The sequence below is a fragment of the Lepisma saccharinum genome, chromosome 11 (assembly GCF_977018435.1).
Source record: "Lepisma saccharinum chromosome 11, izLepSacc3.1, whole genome shotgun sequence".
In the NCBI taxonomy this organism is placed as follows: Eukaryota; Metazoa; Arthropoda; class Insecta; order Zygentoma; family Lepismatidae; genus Lepisma; species Lepisma saccharinum.
The window spans coordinates 21916624-21929097 of record NC_139239.1 but is presented as its reverse complement, the minus strand read 5'-3'; the positions used below and the strand labels follow the sequence as shown (position 1 = coordinate 21929097).

The window sequence follows — 12474 nt, the reverse complement described above, 5'->3', positions numbered from 1 at the left end:
TTTTTTTGTACATTTCTATTAACTAATCTTAAAATTAAGCTTGTACATACCTGTGTATAATAAATTATTACATAATTTTATTCTTAAAATTAAGATGCATGTTTGTAAACAAGACGGTCTTGTTTGTTTTGTTTTTATCACAGTTGCCAGGTAGACCGCCTCGATATACCCAGTTGGCATTCATTTGCAAGGAAGCACGAGTCGTTTTCTACCTCTCATGGTAACTCAACTAACTCAACCATTGGTTGACACTGGTCAGCAGTGGTGTCAAACCGGATCCACAAAAAATAACTAAGTTACACCTTAAATGGTACTAAAAAAATATTTAAAGGTTGGTTTTTCAACGTCTGGCCAACTTCTTGGTCAGCTGACTACCACTTGGAGTAGGTATGAAAGTTCAAACATCATTCCCCTCTGCGATACAGTGAACACGCTTGTCATGTAGAATTTTTCATTAAATAGCCATGTGGAGTTCTGTGGGATAAAGTAATCAGCTGATCAGAATAAAAAAAAAAACACGCGACATAACTAATCTGCGACTACAACAGAGCTTAATCTCCTATGTTTGGTAAATATCGTTTGTTGTCAGTTATCAACATTGTTTCCAAGTGCGAATACGGAATATTTTCGAAAATGTCGACCATAACAGTAGCAAAAGCAGCGTTAAGAAAGGAAATGAAGAATAGATTAGCTCAATTAACTCTTGAAGAAAAGGAACGGCAGTCCGAAGTTGTTATCTCGAAGGTAGTAATAATAATATAATAATTGTAATTTTTATTTGATAACAATACCTCAGAGTATTTTTGCCGTTTCTTATTGGTAAAAACAGATTATGGAGCGATACCCTGCTGGAAATTTCTACTGTTTCAGTAGACAAATTCTACTCCTTTCAAATGTCTTCTACTGTCTACTCTACTGAAATCCTATTGTAGATCTACTGTACTGAGCTGTAGAGCTACTGTACTGAAAAAACAATGTGAATAATAATGCATAATACGGTAAATGTCTGTTATATCGGAGACACATTTCTAACGGATATTTTCAGTTTCAAATGGTTCGTACTTACCAATTGTGTATTGCGGAACTTATTTCAATGTGCCATTATGCTTTTTACTCGAAAATAACTTCGATTTTTCACATTACGAGTAATTCTTTTGGGTCCTTTCTTCCGTTGCGGAACATAGAATATTTCGCGCACAGCTGTGGATCATCACGCGTCGTGCTTGTGTTTTGTCGATTTGGAGTGGGCATGCAGTGCTGCAACCTTCTTAACCGAAAAATACCTACTTTCGTGTTCATTATGTCATCACAAACCATTGACGGATAGCTCCAAAAACCATTCCCGATAGCCCCAAAAACCATTGACGGGTAGCCCCAAAAACCATTCACGATAGCCCCAAAAACCATTCACGTTAGCCTCACGAACCATTTCCGGCAAGGTTAGGTTGGGTTAGGTTAGGTAAGCATAGTTAAAGAAATTAAAAAATTCTGGTAAAAAAGGGCACGTTTGGAAACACTTCTTTCCCTCGCGAGACCGCGTGACTTTCGACACTCGCGCCATCTGCAGGTTCATAATGGAAACAACGGCATAATGTTGTCGCTTCGCACAAAAGGCTACTTTATTGCATCAAAAGTGCTTATTTTCTGTTGTGCAGCATTCCATAGTGACAAAATACCTCCACGAAGTTTGATAAATGCAACAGAAACTCATTTCCGTAAGTAGTTTCTCCTGTAAATTTGAAGAAAAGTGTCTCCGATATAGCAGACATTTACCCATAATACTTGCTATCAACTAGTACGTAGGCGAAATTTCATAGCAATTGGAGAGTGGTCCGGTATTGTAAACTCGTTCCAATGGATTTCTTCAAATTTACAGGAGAAAGTACTTACGGAATTGAGTTTCTGTGTAATTTCGGAAGGTCGTAGAAGTGTTTTCTCGCATTTTTCAATGTATTTGGCCGCTAAGTCATGTATTTTTCTATAATAATGTCCGTCCGATGCACGAAAACTGTTGCTTGCAATTCCATCCATGTACTTGAACCGGATGTTGCGAGCATCTGATGACGTAAGTATTCCCGGTAAGTGTTTCCAAACACAGTTTTTTCACTATATTGCCCAACCTAAAGCAACCTAACCTAACCTTACCGTGATGGTGCGTGGGGCTATTCGTGGATGGTCATACTATCCCGAATGTTTTTTGGGGTTATGCGGGAATTGTTTTTGGGGCTATGCGGAATTTTTCTGTTAAGAAGGTTGAAACACAACGCTAGTCAAGATTTGGCCGCCATTTTGCATGTTCAGGAAGACAAGCTAACAATATGGTATAGGGAAAGCACATTTCACTCGTTCATTTTGTCATTTTTTACATTCGTACTTACCTATTATGCATTGCGAAACATTGTTTAAGGTGAGATTTCGCTTCTTTCACGAAAATAGCTTTAATTTTACACATATCGAGTAATTATTGTTCGTTCCTCTCACACACAATATGGCGGAGAAATCTTGACTTGTCGATGATCAGTGGGTTTGCAGTGTTGCAACCTTCTTCACCGAAAAATTTTCGTGTTACTCATTTTATATTTTTTTCCAGGTTTGAAATCCCCACGAACCATGCACGTGTAGCCCCACACACCATTGATGGATATCCCCACAAACCATGCACAGATAGTGCCACAAACCATTCATAAATAGCCCCACGAACCATGCATGCATAGCCCAACACACCATTCATGGATAGCCCCACAAACCATTCTAATAGCCCCACGAACCATGCACAGATAGCCCCATGAACCATGCATGCAAGGTTAGGTTAGGCAAACATAGTTAAAATTGTCTTGTTCTAGCAAAACAATGATGCGTTTGGAAACATTGACCGGGGGTTACGTCATAGAACGCATGGAACATTTGGTTCACGTAGTCGAACGTAATGGAGGCAAGAGCGTTTGTGCATCAGACAGACATGATTTACCAGGCAAATAAGTTGAATGAAGGGAGAAAACACTTCCACGAGCTTTCAAAAGTCTACAGAAACTCAGTTCCGTAAGTAGTTTCTCCTGTAAATTTGAAGAAATGTCTTTTCCCTCTACCATACTGTTACCGAAAAAAAGTAGTATTAATTACCCCCCCCCTGGATTCCGGGCTCCGCCCCTGGGGTGATTGACCTACCGCTGCCCTGCCTTTCTCTATAGAGTCCCTTTGAATGAAAATATAAAAAAATACGAATGAAAAAATGATTTAAAAAAAGTTGAATCCTAATGGAAATTCGCATATATATTCATGTTGAAAACCAAAGCTCGGTAACAGTTTAGTATATCGGAAATACATTTCTTCATTTTTACAGAAGAAACTACTTATGGAAATGAGTTTGTCTAAGGTTTACAACGTTCGTCGAGGTATTTTCTTTCATCGTGGAATATATTTGAACGGGAAATCATGTATTTTTCAAGAGAAATATCTCACCGATGAACAATTGCCATTGTTTTCATTTGCCTCCCGTACCTAAACCGGATGCAGCATAAATTTCATGACGTAACCCCCTGTCCGTGTTTCCAACCCCTTTTTTTCACTATGCTTGCCTAACCTAATCTTATTGGAAATGGTTCGTGGGACTATCCATCAGTTACCCATCCATAATGTACAATTTCCTAGATGATAGGTATTTTTCGGTGAAGGAGGTTGGAAACACAGCATACCCACAACTTGAGTCAAGATGTGGTTGCCATATTGTGTTTTACGGAAGCGAGGAAAGGAATCACAAAAATTACTCTGTATGTTAAAAATTGTGTTTGTTTTCGTGTAAACAGCATAATGGCAGCTTGAACTATGTTACGGAATACACAATTGGTAAGTACGAACTATGCGAGACACAAAATATCCAATTTTATTGTGTTTCCGATATACTAAATTGTTACCAAAGTTCGACCTGGCAATACTGTATGTTTACAACATGGATTAGATTCAAGGAAACCAGCTATGGCAAGTAATGTAGTAGTGTTATTTTTATTATTTCATAGAAATGTAACTTCAAATTGAGAAATGCACAGTGGCAATTCGAAGTGTTAAATACGTACTATTAGCGCACAATATATATATATTTTTTTTACTTTCAATCGGTAAACGCAAGAGTTGATTGTGCAGTATAGCCACAGCTAGCAGTTTGAATACATGATCATATCAGTTGATTTTTTTTCAGCATGGAATTTTCATGGTTATTATTATATCTGTGTAATTCAAATTTCAGAAAAAATCCATTTTTTTATCAAGGTAGTCAACAGTGTTTGCTTGATTACCAGTTTGATATAGGCAAAACACATTTCACTCGTCCATTTACTCATTTTTTGCATTCGTACTTACCTATTATGCATTGCGAAACATTATTTAAGGTGGGATTTTGCTTTTTTCACTGAAATAATTGTAATTTCTGCCCCTTTTTCGCTTCCGTTACATGCAAAATGGTGTGCAAATCTTGACTAGCATTGTCTATCATCTATGGGTATGCACTATTTCAAACCATCTTATCCGAAAAATTCCTGGTAACACTTTACTATACCTGAGACAGATTCCTTCAAATTTACAGGAGAAAGTACTTATGGAAATCATTTTCTGAAGCGTTGTAGATGTTCGGGAATGTAGTTTTGGTCCATTTTAATGTGAATCCATGTGGTTTTATACGAAAATCTCTCCGACGTGCTATTCCTGCTCCCGCCATTTGCTTTTTACACGAGAGCACTGTACGTGCTATTGCTGCGCTAAATTGAACGAAAGGAGTGCTAATGGAACCTAACCTAACAGGCCTAACCTAACCTAGTAGGCATACCTCATCCCCGTAAGTAAGTAAAAAAGTGAATTTAAAATTCCTAAAGTGTTTTGAATTTTTAACACTGCATGCACACTCCAAATCGACAAAACACTGGCTCAACGAATGATCAACGGTAAGCTATCGCCATGTTGTGTGTGGAAATAAACAAGAACAGTAAGTACTCGTAAATGTAAGAAATATACATTACTTTCCTAAGAAATTCAATTATTTCACCTAAATAAGTGTTCCGGAATGCAGGATAATACGTTAGCAATGTAAAAAAGTGCGAAAGAAATGATTCCCAGGTGTCTCAGGTATAGTAAAGTAGTACCAAATTCCTACTTTCGTGTTGCATATGTTGTATTTTTTTTTTCCGGGTTCCAAAACCCCACGAACCATGCACGGATAGCCCCACGAACTATTCACGGCAAGGTTAGGTTAGGCAAACAGTTAAAATTGTCATGTTCTGGGAAAACAATGGCGTCGTTGGAAACACTGACTGGGGGTTACGTCATCGAACGCACAGAACATTTGGTTCACGTAGTCAAAGGTAATAGAGGCAAGAGCTTTTGTGCATCATAGACATTAATGTCGAAAAATACATGTTTTACCGGTCGAATAAATTGAACGAGGGGAGAAAACACTTCCACGACCTTTCAAAAGTCTACAGAAACTCAGTTTCATAAGTATTTTCTCCTGTAAAATTGAAGAAATGTGTTTTGCCTATATCAAACTGTTACCTTTGCTTGTTTTGATTTTTCAAGCATTGAGGGTCAGGTCTTCATATGAACTAATTTTATGCTGTTTTCTTGTGAATATAGGAAGAACAATAATGTCAACTTATGTACAAAACAGTATGTTTTTCAATTCTCTGCAAGTGCGTTAACCATAATGAAGCTAAACACTTAAAAACGTGTTCACTTTATCTGATTTCTTTGTTGTGCGAGTGCATTCCTAAGTAGCAAGTTCCACATGCTTTACCATACAATTATTTTAGTTGTTTATATGATTTTTCCATTGCATTTTTCAGTTGTATAGATAAGAAAATTTTCATTACTGGCAAGAGTACTGTTTTCAGACAGCAATATACTGAACACAAGAAAATATGTTAGTTGTACAATTACTGAAAACATTAAGAGTACAGTTCAACTACTTAAGATGGAGGAAACCAGTGGCGCAACCTCCAACCTTGGGCGGATATGAGTTCTGGGGGGGGGGGGGGGCAAAAGGGGCAAACCTTGACAGCAAAGTGTACCTGCAGGGGGCAATTACCGCCCACAACTCAAATTTTATGCAAATAAATATACTTTTCAAAAAACTTCCTTGCTCGTTTCGCTCGCAATCCTTGCTTTTCTTAGCCTTAACAAGTTCAGAACCATAGCTAGGTAGCAGCAGTAGTCGGTCCTGGGTGCCAAATGATCTAAATGAAAATAAGATCTAAGATTGATTGGTTTGTGGTTGTAAGTCCACTTTGCGCACAGAAAGGCTAATCGGGACTGGACCTACAGTTTAAATTGGGATCCAAACCACTGTGCCTCCACCGGGTATAGAATCTGTGACCCCTTAATCACACAGCGACAATGTTACCACTACACCATCGGGGAGGCACAAAAGTTGTAAAAGAGAGAATGCATTGGCATCCCGTGAAATTATTTGCGCCCTATTAAATCAATATTAATTTCAGCCTGCAAAAAAATTGGATCCAAAATTTTTCTTGTAAGCTTCACTCGCAAATTTATCATTGTCTCTGTAATGCATTGTAAATTACCAGACAGAGAAATAATTGATTTTGTTCTAAATGCATGAAGGGAGTGTGCACATTTGAGACCAATTTGTGTATTCATTGATTGATTTGCTTTGCTAATTTGCGAAGATGAGGATGAGTGATGATATGATGAAATTGATGAATGGACACTCAAAACATCCATGCCCAGGCCAGGATCCGAACCCGGGACCCCTGGCATCGTAGCGCAATGTGCTAAACCACTCCGCCACGGGGGCCAGCTGACAATTTATGTAATTTTTGCTGTTGGATGTTGTGAGATGGATGAATAGGTTGTGTAATGTATTTAAATACATTGTAAATGTTGTATAGAATATATATTAAAGAAACTTTGAATACATACACATCTTAGTGTCCACGTCGCTCCATGTTGCATATATGTGGAACATATCGTGCATGTAAGTTATACATGTTAATGTAAAAAATAATTATATTTCGAATGCATTTATCAAGCACTTTCTGTCTTTCAGAAATAATTTGTGTGCTTGTTTTCCATTATTAATGTGAAATTGAAAGTGTTGAAAAATAATTCAAATCATTTGTTCGAACACAAATGCTTTAGCACCAACTTCTACCACCTTTTTGCATAATTTGCGAGGGTAATAAAGTCTTTGATACTACTACTACTATTAATAATAATAATAATGTTGATCACGAGTTCGAATCCCAGCTTGTGGATGGATGTTTGCAAGTGTTCATTCATCAATTTTACCATATCATCACTCATCCCCATCTTCGCAAATTAGCTAAAAGTGGCACAAGAAGCAAAATAAAATAAAGTAAATCAATAATAATAATAATAATGTTATAATAATAACACTATTATTATTATTAAAATTATTATTATTGGTACATTTTGCTACGCCTCATTCGTGGGTAAGATAATGTAAGGCAAAGCTCCACTATATTGGGCGCCACTAATGCTACCTGCTTATGTATGCCCCACGTTAGGAGCGCCACTAATAGCTACGCCCCTTGTGGGTACGTACTTAGATGTTATTTACCACGGCTACAGATATCTTAATCTCAGGGGGATAGGTTCTTTGTTTGAGAATTCCAAATAAGAAAGCGTTTTATAGCCAAGAGGATATAGTAAAATGCGGATCTATATTCTGAGAACTTGACAAAATACAGAGAAAATATATGTATATGTATAATCGAAAAGGTTTCTTCTTCTTTTAAAAGGCTTCTTCTTCTTTTAATATGGAAAAAGCTTCTTCTTTTATTATGGAAACGGCTTCTTCTTCTTTTAAAAGGCTTCTTCTTCTAAAAGGCTTCTTCTTCTTTTAATATGGAAAAAGCTTCTTCTTCTTTTATTATGAAAACGGCTTCTTCTTCTTTTAATATGGAAATGGCTTCTTCTTCTTTTTCTTTGAATTTCTTCTTCTTTTATTATTTTTATTAAAGCGTAATCTTATTTATGTGCTCGCTTTCCCCCCGCTTCTTTGTCAAACAATACAAGCTATACTTGTAGAAAGAGTAGGGTCGACTAAACTGACAATAGCGCCACCTCCTATTTGACGACCAAAAGGGGAATAACCAGGATCGCTAATAACGAGCTCTGCCAATGGCCCAGTGCGACTAATAAAAAGCGCAACCGAAAAGTGCTTCGGGGCGTCTAATTTGACACAGCGCCACCGGGGAACGGACAAATGCAAAAGCTGACGATGTTCTCCTCGTCAGAGAATCAAAAAGAAATTGAGATGAGATACATTTCTGAATTCATTTGCTCGCTTAATGACTTTCGTAAACGTTTCATCTGCGGCCATATTCTTAATTCTTTTAATTTACTATATACATCATTCTATTTACTTCTTTTATAGTATTTGAACTCTTCTTTTATATATTTCTCAATTTACTATAATATATATAATTCCTCTTCTCCGCTCCTAGTTTGTACAACGAGCTCTGCTCTTCTTTATATGGCGTGCTGCCATCTATCGTCGCTTCCGAGAAACCATTCCTCCTTGCAACCTTCATTGTGTCGTGTGAAACTGGCACGTGACACAATATCCCCCTCCTTGAGGATAAAAATTTATATATTGGAAAAAATCTTTTGGAAATAGATAAATTTTTCCACTTTCTCTACATCTCGTTTGACTTTTCTCATTGGTTCTCATTTCTACAGCTTACATTGCTTTTTACTTTGACTGTGAAATTATATCTCCTGGCATGCAGCATTTTTCTCATCTCTCGATTTATCTCTTCTTTCTATTTTCGTTTCTAGATATCTTATCACCATTCCGGAAATATTCGTGACCTCTTAAGTTATTTTTAGATACAAAATATAATTCTTCAATAGTTCATCTCCTGCAAGTCTGCTCGTCTAATTTCTCCAAGATAGTCTTTACCTGACGATGTCCTGCCAAAATAGTAATTTTCGTTTCACTCTTTTTTTCTTTCAGCAACCTCTCTACAGATTATCAGTTAGCTCAGATTTTTCCGTTTCAAAGAACTCTCTCTCTTCTCTAAGTTGACCATCTAAGTGTTTTTATCAGCTACACTAATTCTTCACATCAGCCTTAATTTCATATCAGCATGTATCTAGATATATTTATTTTCTGGGATTACTACCCTTTTCTCGGAATACAACCGATTCTTCTTTAACTTCTGGGATTACAACCCATTTCATTTGCACTTTTCTAAATACACGATGACTTTTCGTCGTCTAAGCTTACAAAGAATTCATTTTACTGATACTATTCGATCTTCTTTCATATTGTTTTCTCCTTTTTCCTGAGAGTTTTCTTCATAAATTACTTCATTCTGTGCCTAACTGTTCTATCTTCTTCGTTCTTCTGTTCGTACGATTGAAAAGTTTACATCCATTTTTCATATTGCTTTCTTTGGCATCTCTTCTTTTACAGGTTTGATCTTTCACTATCAGTCTCATTGTTTAATGGAGTGGTGACATAAATTAGCATTCATTATTCCTTTTTTAGATATAACTTGCAGAATAGATTTTTCTCCAACGATGACTATCATATCTATATATCTTCTTACAGGAACTAACATTAAAGAACTAAAATTTTCTTCCTTCAAATAGATCACTAATAATTCCACGAATTTTTCTTCTGGTAATCTGGAACTTTTTCAGAGAACTTTTTTAATCCTAGAAACGTCTGCTTGCCAGTCTAAATAAGTCATAACATCTCCTTCCTTTGCACTATTCAGTCATATTTGTTTCTTCCGATTCTTTCAGATACTCGTTGCTTGTTATTATCTTGTTTCTCTTTTCCTTCCTCTTCTTTTCTTCTCTTTCTTCTATTTTCTTTTCTATTCTTCTCAAGATTCTTCTTCCTCCTCTTCCAACTTTCTTCCAGTAAAGAAATTACTTTCATATCTCTCTTCTTCCAATCTGGTTTCTGCCAAGTCTTCTTCTTATGTTCTACATCTTCATCAAATGCATGCTCTCCTTGTCTTTTCCGTCTCGTCTTCCTCTTCCTTCTCTTTGGCGAAGTAGCATCAGAATCCATTTGATCTATGTCGACTCTTTTTAGCGTATTCTTAACTTTCTTCAGGTTCCTTTCTATTTTTAGTTTCTTTCTCTTCCTCTTCTTCCATGTCTTTACTTGAATATATCTAAATCTCATTTTACTTCTCTTTCCTCTTTGTTTACATCTTCTGCTCGGCTTATGCTTATTTTCTTCCTCCGTCAGAGACTCGTCACTGGAACTTTCTTCTATCATCTTCATTTCGACATTGATCTCTTCATCATTACATTCACAACTACATTTTTCATCCCTTGCTATTCCTCTTTCATCTTCTTCTATTTTCTTATCTTCCTCTTCTTTGACCTCTTTAAGTTCCTGAGTGGTTTCTTCTCTTAACTTTATATCTACTTCTTCTATCTTGCCGTCATGCTCGTCATTGGAACTTTCTTCTTTTATCTTCTTTTTGACATGGATTTCTTCATCGTTACATTGACAACTAAATTTTTCCTCACTTTCTATTCCTCTTTCATCTTCTTCTATTTTCTTATCTTCCTCTTCTTTGACCTCTTTAAGTTCCTGAGTGGTTTCTTCTCTTAACTTTATAGCTACTTCTGCTATCTTGCCGTCATGATCGTCATTGGAACTTTCCTCTTTTTCTTCTTCTATTTTCTTATCTGTCTCTTCTTTGTTTACTTTGCCTAACTTTATAGCTTCTTCTTCTATCTTGCTGTCATGCTTGTCATTGGAATTTTCCTCTTTCGTGTTCCAACTTCTATCTTCTATATAGACCTTCGCTTCTTCTATCTTGTCTTCGTTTTCTGTTATTCTGGAAACATCTACTTCTGTCTTGCTGTCATCTTCTTCTGTTCTTGAAACCGATACTTCTATCTTGTTTTCGTTTTCTTCTATTCTGGAAACATCTACTTCTGTCTTGCTGTCATCTTCTTCTGTTCTTGAAACAGCTATTTCTGTGTGAGAATCGCTTTCCCCAATTTTCCTTTCCGGACTTTCGTTTCTTCGTTCATTTTCTTCTCTAATCTCTGAAACCTCATCTTCGCTTCTTCTATTCATATCTAAAATCGTACTCTCGATCGACAGCATTGTTTCCTCAATTTTGCTTTCCTTTTTGTCGAACAATCCCAGAATTCTTCTGTGATCCTCTTCTAACTTTCTTTCTAATCTTCTGGTATTTTCTTCCATCTGCATAGATAACCTCTGGAGCATTTCCATCACGGTCATTTCTTCTATTTTCTTTTGTTTTTCCTTCACTGTAGTTTCTCCGTTCTCGTCCTCAACTTTATTTTCTTCCTCCATTTTGGCTTTCTCTCTTTGCTTTCTTATTCACAAATCTGCTAGCCGCAACGTTGGTCGCCACTAATGCTACGCCTCATTCGTGGGTAAGATAATGTAAGGCAAAGCTCCACTTTATTGGGCGCCACTAATGCTACCTGCTTATGTATGCCCCACGTTAGGAGCGCCACTAATAGCTACGCCCCTTGTGGGTACGTACTTAGATGTTATTTACCACGGCTACAGATATCTTAATCTCAGGGGGATAGGTTCTTTGTTTGAGAATTCCAAATAAGAAAGCGTTTTATAGCCAAGAGGATATAGTAAAATGCGGATCTATATTCTGAGAACTTGACAAAATACAGAGAAAATATATGTATATGTATAATCGAAAAGGCTTCTTCTTCTTTTAAATGGCTTCTTCTTCTTTTAAAAGGCTTCTTCTTCTTTTAATATGGAAAAAGCTTCTTCTTTTATTATGGAAACGGCTTCTTCTTCTTTTAAAAGGCTTCTTCTTCTTCTAAAAGGCTTCTTCTTCTTTTAATATGGAAAAAGCTTCTTCTTCTTTTATTATGAAAACGGCTTCTTCTTCTTTTAATATGGAAATGGCTTCTTCTTCTTTTTCTTTGAATTTCTTCTTCTTTTATTATTTTTATTAAAGCGTAATCTTATTTATGTGCTCGCTTTCCCCCCGCTTCTTTGTCAAACAATACAAGCTATACTTGTAGAAAGAGTAGGGTCGACTAAACTGACAATAGCGCCACCTCCTATTTGACGACCAAAAGGGGAATAACCAGGATCGCTAATAACGAGCGCTGCCAATGGCCCAGTGCGACTAATAAAAAGCGCAACCGAAAAGTGCTTCGGGGCGTCTAATTTGACACAGCGCCACCGGGGAACGGACAAATGCAAAAGCTGACGATGTTCTCCTCGTCAGAGAATCAAAAAGAAATTGAGATGAGATACATTTCTGAATTCATTTGCTCGCTTAATGACTTTCGTAAACGTTTCATCTGCGGCCATATTCTTAATTCTTTTAATTTACTATATACATCATTCTATTTACTTCTTTTATAGTATTTGAACTCTTCTTTTATATATTTCTCAATTTACTATAATATATATAATTCCTCTTCTCCGCTCCTAGTTTGTACAACGAGCTCTGCTCT

At 36.7% G+C, this 12474-nt stretch overlaps 1 protein-coding gene across 1 annotated transcript in view; it reads left to right on the top strand.

Moving 5' to 3' along the window:
* The first annotated feature begins 524 nt into the window (after window positions 1–524).
* Mthfs (methenyltetrahydrofolate synthetase) overlaps window positions 525–12474 on the top strand; it is a 30775-nt gene continuing 18825 nt past the window's right edge. Inside the window, exon 1 of the mRNA XM_083131725.1 lies at window positions 525–744. Coding sequence (XP_082987851.1) covers window positions 562–744 — 183 coding nt within the window. The 5' untranslated portion in view covers window positions 525–561. The remainder of the gene's footprint in view (window positions 745–12474) is intronic.